The 9,236-nt window shown below is 42.5% G+C and overlaps 1 protein-coding gene across 1 annotated transcript in view; it reads left to right on the top strand.

Annotated features, from left to right (window-relative positions):
* The window catches only part of LOC113214287 (SET domain-containing protein SmydA-8-like), an 83,879-nt gene that overhangs the window by 29,239 nt on the left and 45,404 nt on the right, over positions 1–9,236 (top strand). The window contains exon 2 of the mRNA XM_052268127.1: positions 531–681. Within this exon, the coding sequence (XP_052124087.1) occupies positions 535–681 (147 nt within the window). The 5' untranslated portion in view covers positions 531–534. The remainder of the gene's footprint in view (positions 1–530; positions 682–9,236) is intronic.

Here is a 9,236-nt window from a genome sequence, read left to right as displayed (position 1 = left end):
GTGGCCGAGTCAAGGGGTTTATTGTAGGCAATACAGGCAATGTCGGAGGCAAACGAATGCGTTCGACATCGAGATTAGTCCTTCAAGGACCCACCAGCCGAATTTAGATTTTTTTGGTGCACGGGTTTTTGAGAAACAATGTGAGAAGTCTTCCCGTGCAAGGCGTTGCGCGCGCCGCGCGGAGCCCGCCAGCGCGCTGGACGGCCGGGACTTTAGCCTCCTCTTAAGAGACCATTGTAGCTTCGGTGACAAGAAGAAAAGAAAAGAATAACCGAAACAGGAAACAGTTGGGCGATGGGTGAAGAGGGACGGAGGGTAGGGGGCGTTTAGAAGGCAGCGCTCTTCCGGTTCGCCATTCTTTTCTTCTTTTAATCACCTAACCCTGAAATGGTCCATTTATTTGGCACGTGCATTTGTCTGTCGCGCGACTTTTCCACTTTCACCCAAGCCTTACCTTGGCCGTTGAGAACTTTTATTTTCTTTCACAGTGGTTTCTTGGTTTATTAAATTTTTACATTTCTTTTCTGTAGCTCGATGGAGCCTGTGCCTGGGACGCCCTGCTTCAATGTGGTGCGAGATGGGGTGCAGGGGAGGTGCGGAGTTGCAACGCGCCGCATTCTCGCCGGGTCAGTTATCGTGAGCGAGGCGCCTCTGGTGATTGCACCCAGCGCGCCGAGCAAGGTGAGTAGCTGATGAAAGAAACGTCGGCATAACGACGAAGATGCTATGTTAAAATCCTTCGCTTTGTGAAATTCCGAGGGGTGCCTAACTCCATAAAAATGTTTACACCAGATTACCAAATTGTAAAGATTACCAATGATTACCAAAGATTACCAAAGATTACCGATGTATACAAGGTATGATCTACCTGCATTCTAAATCGAAACGGCAATTTTTTGTTCGAGAAAGATGCATTTTTGTGCAACTCTTTGGTTAGTTCTTGATTCTTTATCTTACAAGTTAAAAATTTGCATTCTATGATTGGCCAAATCATGATTTTGTCCGTGGGAGGGATGCAAAGTTGCTATATTAAACAGCGCGTTGGCATTTAGGCAAAATGTGCACAAAAATTCATGTCTAAATCAACAAATTTGTCCTCTAAAAGGACCCTCACGAGTGAGAGGATTACCAGTGATTACCAAGTCTGTGTACACCTGATTACCACAGTTGGGCACCCCTCGTGAAATTCAAATCATTGAGATCTTTTATAACTATACGAAACATTATTTACTTTGCAATAAAGCATTCCGGTAAAGTTAAAATGCAAAAAAGACGCATGGAGCCTCTTGAGTCGCAGCGCTGTCCTCGCGCCCCGCGCCCCAACCCCTCTTTAAGAGCTCAATCGGCACCGGGCACCATATGGCTTTCCTGTCTACTTGACATGTGATCCTCCTCAGTCTCAAATCTTGAACTACAGCGCTCTGAAATTAGAAATGTGCTTGTTTTCGCGCGCGCAGAAATTACGAATTCAGCAGAATTTGAATAGTGATTCTACAGGGTTGTTACAGGTCACGGAAAACCTGGAAGTCATGAAAAAGTCAGGGAAAAAAATCGAGTCATGGAAGTCCTGGAAAAGTCAGGAAAATCGATCGCCGAGTCATGAAAAATAATGAAAAATTAGAAAATTGCGAAATTTTCTAGCGTGCCTGTGGTCCTTTACAATTGTCAAATTTATTGTTCAAAATCCTTTCTTTTCCTTTCCATCTATTCTTTCGCATATTCGTAGGTGGGCATAAAAATATTTTTTGGGTTGAAAGTCATGGAAAACCTCCAGTTTGGTCAGGGAAAAGTCAGGGAATTTGAAAATCCCAACTCTGTAACAACCCTGTTCTAGCATAATTTGCTGATTTTCGTTGTTTTTTATTGGCTGAGCGATAGCGAAGCCTATTACTCCAGCGATGATCAAAAAGTTTCGCGTCTGTCTGTCTGTGTGTCTGTGTGTCCGTGTGTCTATCTGTGCGCACGATAACTCGAGAACGAATTGAGCTAGCGACCTGGGATTTTCAGGGTCGTTTTGTGTCTTAAAAAGACAGATCGAGTTCGAAGAGGAGCATTCTAGCTCGAAAATTGGATTTTTAAAAATTCTAAAACCTCAGGTCCCCAAAATGGAGTTTTTTTTTTAAAAAAAATTTACTCTTTCCTAAGGGGTAACTCATCCAAGTAGAGCCCTTTGGGCGAAAATTTCGTCTATTTGGCTCTATCTTCAACCGTTTAGGCACCAGAGGGATTTTTCTACACCAAAATGACCGCAAAACATTTCTATGTTTTTCCCAGATAGTTGATGGTCTCCGGTAGGGTAACTCGTTAAAATAAAACCCCGAGGGACAAAATTTGTGACTCTTGGGGCTGAATGCCTACTTACGACTTTTCCTCGACTCGGGTGTCAGCGCCGCAGACCTAGGTAGACGTATGCCAGGCGCGTCGCAGCGTAACAGTGTTTCGTGAGATATCGCGAAGCCTGTTACGCGAGACGTGGTCTGGCGTATATCTACCTAGGTTTTAACCACAGCTGTCTTAAGCATAAAAAAGCGCTTGTTTTCAGCGCAGTAAAATTTTTTGTTGGGTGAATTTATCTATTAGACAGTCCCGAGGGGGTATTCACTACCATAAAACTTGTACAGAGTACTCGGTATTACACCGAATTTCGAGGTATTACCGGGTATTACGCCAGTATTACACGCAAAATTTTGCCACTTTATAGCATATTTTGTTATTTTTCGGTATTACATTACAAGTAATACCTCGTAATACCCAGGTGGGGTGTACAGGGTATTACGGGAGTGAATACCCCCTCGGACAGTCCCTGTCTGGATCCGAAGGTAAAAGTATCCCGTTTTGATAAAGTTTGCCGTTTCCGATATTGCCGATTAACGTTCCAGTTTCGATAAGCAGATTTTAAGTCCTTTTTTGATACCTTATTGAATTAAAAGATTTACAAGCCTGTATATTTTGAATTTGCTTTTGGAGCTGGACTGTCTCGTTACCGGCCGGCAGGACAGTTTTTGTTCAGTAACTCAAGTTGCACACCTCTCTCGGCTGCAGACTAAAATTTGAGTTAACCCGGGTGGAAGGATCTGTACTTCTAACTGTAATGGCGCACTGTACACGGATCACATTCACAAATGCATTCAAAGTGTGTACAAAATCAGGTCAAATTGTGTTAGGACTACATATGTTAACGTTTATTAAAATATTGTCTTAATGTATAAAATGTACAGCTGTAGCCTGTAGTTAGACCACAGTTTAAATGCAGATTTCTATACTTTTTCTGTAGTTAAGTCGCAGTTTTACTTCAGAAAAACTATAGTTTTTTCGGAATCCGCACAGTTTAACTGCAGTTTGGGCGGTTAGTTTCGAACTGCACTCCGGACAAGAGTTGCGAAGTACAAACAAAACCTACAGTTAGTATCATACTTAAAGTGCAGTGTCCAAAACTTCGTTCAAAAATTTTTATTTCGAGAATTTCTCTTACTACCACCCTTCTACCTTCCCCCACTCACCCCCTTTCATCCGATTAATTGATTGTAGAACTATTACCTTGATGAAAGTTGATGGGAGTTGATGGGAGTTGAACCTCGGACGTCGGAGTTGGTAGCGCAGTACGATGACCACTGAGCCACTGCGACACCATAGCTTTGGTCTCGCAGTAACTCAATGACAAGCCAAGCACTCCGGTCCGACAACTCACAATCGAACTACAGTCGGACTACAGTCCAGCTACAGTAATGCTACATTTTATCCACCGTTTGCATAGTTCCTATGCTGTCTAAGATTTACAACCGAATAAATCGTCTCCTGCCGCTAGGTTTACATGACAAAAGCAGTGTACCACACGTGCACACCAACCATTATATGCATGTATACGTACTACGCGCGTAATATCAATATCTTTGTGTAGAAGTATTTTACGACGAGCTGGGGAGGCGTCAAAAAGCATCGTGAGCACCTCCGGCAGTTTGGGAAACATGTACTCACCCTCCTGAGTAGGTAGCTAGGCCTGGTTCGGGGTATTTCCTCTCGCGATATTCGGCCCATAGTATGCTCCCGGCCAGCAGAACGGCACGTCTGCGGGGGGTGGGGCCGAGCGGGACTTTCCGGGATGTCTTTTACCTGCAAGGGTGATGAGTTGCCTCTACTGCCCGGTATGTTTACCAGTTGCAATGTTCAGCCAAAAACAGACTTTACTTTAAAACTGACAGCAGTAATTCTGCAAACAGACCGCTCAAATGTACTGTACAGATGAAAGCAGTCATTACAATTCTTTTTAACTCTATATTTATAGCTTATGGAATGTAAAACAGACTGCATTCACAAAGTACAATTGAAAGAGCGAATCATATCGTCAATTTATCTGCTTTTAAACTACAGCAACAACTCAATATACCACTTACATTACGGTGTGCATTCTCAAGTGTAGTTGCGAGAGCAGTAAAAGTGTGTGTTATTTATATTTCTTACTGTTATTTGAGCATGTAGTCTTGATTATAAACAGCATTGGAGTTAAAATACTATCATAACTATAGTTTAGCAACTACAGTTAAGCAAGTACAGTTTCGAATGCAGTTTATCTGTACTTCTTTCCACCCGGGAACTAGTGCATTCCCCTCTATCACTACACTAAATCACTGCACCGTCTTGAGCCCCTTTCCTGGGCTATCCCTCCTCCTAATCTTCGTCTGCGTCCTCACGATAAAAAAAAATTCTAACGCTAACGCGTCGGCCCCTGAAGTTTTAACGAACAGTCATTTGCACACGAAGAAATAATCATTCAATTCTTTACTTCAACAGACTGAGCGTTGAAAATTAGAAGAGAGGGAAGTCTTCAAAACTTATTGATGGTTAGTGTTGTGGCTCTTCGTTCTGAAGTCACCACAATAACAAAACCCAACAGCGAGGCAAGCGCCTTATAGAAACTGCTCCTTGTGCTTTCCCCAGCAATGCCAACTATTACTCATAGTTACTACAGTTATCCAAACACATGTCATTTAACCACCTCTAAAGGGCACATGAAAACGCTAAAAAAGGGTATTAGAGGTGGGTTGAACATAACAGTGAGGATAGTACATCATTCATTTTATCCAAAAACATGAAGCGAGTTCGTTTGCAAAGGTTGGTACCATTGTTAGAAGCCACGCCCCCTTTACCCAGGATTGTTGTAGCCACGCCCATTTCTAAACAAACTGTGCAGCTTTGATTTTAAATCGGTAGAAGTTGTGATTGGCGTATCTTATGGCATTGATTAAAAGCTTATTCGGTAGTTTAAGGAACGGTGCACAATCGGCTCGCTTACATTACCATGTTTTAATTAACACTAACTGCATTAGAAATTAAAAACAAGACATGAAGAATAAGCGTAAATGTTGCATATTATTCAGCTTGCTGTCGTTCTTGACTCGAACAGCGCACGAACATTTTGAACATATCGTTCGGAAGCTTAATTTTTGGTCTTTAATTTTTGTCTCATATGTTTTACTGTTAAGTGAAAATGTAAGCCGCAGGGATCAACAGAAAGAATGCTAGAAGTGCGAACCATTGTTGGCTTGGCAGGATTTTGCCGATTTTCGTGATAATTTCGATGTTTAACTTTAATTTTCTCAAAATTGGCCAGAAGGATTTTAATGAGGCTATAGTCAAATGAAATCTAATTTTTGGATTGATTTTTCGATAAAATTTTATTAAAATCTGTTCAACAGAAGTCGTGGTACCTTAATGAATCCGGCGGAAAAAGAATTTCCTCGCACGCGAGCAGAAAGGCCCCCTTGGGGGGGGCCTAAAAATGATTAATTGGCTGAGCGGATCCCATGAAGAACAGTAATGCTTCCTGAACTGTTTCCTCCCTGACGCTCAGGGCGTGCTAACTTAACAATAACTTTAACGAACAGTAATTCAGATGTTACATTGTTTTCGTTATTTTTTCAATTCCAAAATATTTAACTTTAAATATTTTAACTCAAATAAAATAACTCAAACTAAAAATGAACGTTATGGTAATATCGGTTATAGTATTTAACGTTAATGTAGAGCAACGTATTTATGTTTAGCAAGTTTTTACCGTTTATTCGAGAAACCAAATTAAAGTTATCAATAACGTTACTTCGGCTATCCGACGCGCACTGTTGCCACATTAGCCGGCATGGTTGACGTGTAGCACAGGTTCACGGAATCGTTTGTTGCTCGAGGAAGGGACGGTATAAAAATTTAATAATTCTAGCGGTCGATTTCTAATATCATGACTGTCCAAGAAGTGAGAAATTCGTGGCGCGAATGTCAATTTCGACTTTTATTTCTGCTCATCTAAGATTTTCTCGGGGGGAAGGGGGGGGGGGGCTGTTTAATTAAATTGGTTAACGGTAGGTCAAATCGATTTCTTCACTTAAGTAGACCCGCCTCCCTGGACCTTGGATATCCCCATTCACACTCCTAGGGGTGGTTGGGGTGGTTGCCAGGATTCGGTAGGCGTTTCGGTCTCTAGGAGTGGACCTTGATATACCCTGAAAATTTCAAGTCTCTCTGGCACATCTCCTTCTAGTGGAACAGACGGACAGACAGACAGACACACACGAGGTCGTTTGCATAAGCCCCCTGGATAGCTTTTTCAAAGCAGAAGGGCGGGCTGAAAATGGAGTGGCGCTTAGGTCGTCTCATTTTGAGGGGTCAAGAGTGTGTCCGAATTCTCGAATGTGTCGACACTTTGCGATTCGTGTCGACACAAATTTGGTAAGGGGAGGGGGAGACACGGGCCGTGGCGAGCCGCTCCGCCCTCGACACCGACGTCGGCCGACACACATTCACTTTCGTCTGCTAAAGTTTGAATCCCACTGGCGCTGGTTTGACAGCTGTCAGTCGTCGCGATGAATGTACCGTTGATCGTGCCCTTAGTTCCGATTCTGCTCAGACGAGGCCAGGCGGATTTTGACGCATTGAATGAAGCTATCGGCTCGGTAATGCGTGAGAGAAGACTGCGTCACAGGTGGATTCGACGGGTAATAAACTCTCCGTGAAGCACATGATTCTCTCACAACACCATTCTATATAAGTTTCAAAAAGTGTGTATTTTGCAGGGGCTCTATTGCGTACCAATCTTAGGTCGAAGGTTCCGTAAACTACTGAATCTCGATGAAAAAACCCTCAACTGAATGCCGTCTGCAACTGGCCTCATTTAGATCGCTGATGTACCTGTTGACCGAGCACATGCTCCCTCGCACTCATGGATACTCTTTCGAATTTGCTGTAAGTTCAAATAATAATTAAGAGAAGGATCTATAATGAAAGATTGTGTGATGGACAATTACTTTCCAGGTGATTGTGACCCTCTACTGGATTGCTGCAGGAATGTCATACAGAGTCTTGGGCAACTCATTTGATCTGTGCCATAGCACAGCATTTGACTTAACTGCTATGGTATTGGACATCATTTGCAGAGTATTGCATCAAGTCATTCGGTTGCCTACTGCTGAAGAACTTCCTCAAATTGGACAACAATTTTGCAAATATGGCTTCTTCTCCTGCTTTTGCCCAGTGCTGTGGTGCCATAGATGGCTGTCAAATTTATTTCATTTGTGAAGATGCAGACCGACATGATGAATACATTAATAGAAAACTCTATTACTCCATCAATCTCACAGGGCTTGTGAATCATACAGGGAAGTTCATTGATGTGTGTATAGGATTCCCAGTCTCATGCCATGACTTGAGGGTGCTCCGCCACAGTGGACTCTACAGAGCTGGTGGGTGATTCTCAGAATACGGGCCGTTTAGATTCCGCGGCCCTTCACAACTATGTGATATGGTTTTAAAAGGTTTTTATACCATCTAGATACTCGAAAGCAGTAATACTACCTGGTGCACCACTAAAAACCTAAGAATACTGCAACAGTATGTGACTAGAGCAGTTTAAATGGTCAAAATGTGAACTCCAGTACGTTCCTAATGTCTGAGTTCATGCGGACTTTGCCAAATTCCGGACAATTTTAAGGGAATAGTCGTCTAAGGCACATTGCATTTCTGGAGTGACATATCCAGGGAACGCAAGGAATGAATTTCGATGTGGAAATATTTTTCTATATTTCGTCAGGAGACGACCAAAGTCGTTCTCACTAACTTTTTCAAAAAGTAACGGAGTTCAAAATGTTTGCACTGACGTCAAACTGCGCAGAGGTAGAGTAACAATTCTACGCCCACAGTACTACTCTGTAGGGACTATTAATGTTCCCCGAAGCAATCGGCAGAGCTCCTACTTCGTCATCGTCAAAAACTGTCTTCAAATTCGAAAGTTGGCTGGTACGCTTTTGCAGTGTGAATACCGTGTCGCCTCCATACAGGCACGATTGCGTCATATCAAATCCCCCTTTCGATGAAAAGGAAGGTTTTGATGTGCTGCTTCTTTTGTGGCTAAGCGGATCCTTGCATCTGCAACCCCGGATTAGTAATGCTTCAACTAGTACCTTCTGACTTGTGAACTCCGTATCCCCTTTTGTAGGTCTGACCTTTGTTTAATAACTTTTAGTTACAGGTAACGCGTTGTAATGACCTAATGAGAAAATATGTAGTAAGGGGTTAATTTAGAACTGTACATTATGAGGTTGGGCATCTGTGGAGCAGTGTCGGGGCGAAAAACAAGCTATTTATTGCAATGTTCTAGTCATACTAAAACGCATAAAATGAGGATGACTGGATGTAAAATATCAGTACGATACACTAGTGGAGCAAACAAAAGACTAATTAAAAGGTGCGGGAGGCAATATTTGAGTTTTATCATTGATTGAACGTGACCACAATATGGTCTTTTAACGTTGTACTAGAAGTACTTGATTTGAACTATGGCCACTTTACACGTATCTTATTTGAAGGTAAATAAAACCATTGCGACCCAAAAACCTAGCAAATTCGACAAAAAAAATAAAAATTTTAGGAACTCCCAAATGGCCCGTATTCTGAGAATCACCCTGGTGTATATCCTCCTCGAGGGTACTTCATCATTGGAGATGGTGGCTACATCTGTATGCGAGACCCAATTACCCTCATGGTGCCCTATCGAAATGTACATCTCACAGCAGAGCAAAGAAGTTTTAATACTCACCTATCTACCCAGCCGAAAATTCCGGTTACGGTTACGGCTACGGTTACGACTACGGTTACGGTTACACTCGTAAATTGGACCCATTTCCGGTTACGGTTACGATTAAAGTTCCGGTTACGATTACGTTTACTGTTTCGGATACGATTACGGTTAGTCA

The sequence above is a fragment of the Frankliniella occidentalis genome, unplaced genomic scaffold (assembly GCF_000697945.3).
Source record: "Frankliniella occidentalis isolate FOCC.00 unplaced genomic scaffold, Focc_3.1 Scaffold64, whole genome shotgun sequence".
NCBI lineage: Eukaryota > Metazoa > Arthropoda > Insecta > Thysanoptera > Thripidae > Frankliniella > Frankliniella occidentalis.
This window is presented reverse-complemented; position numbering and strand designations above follow the sequence as displayed.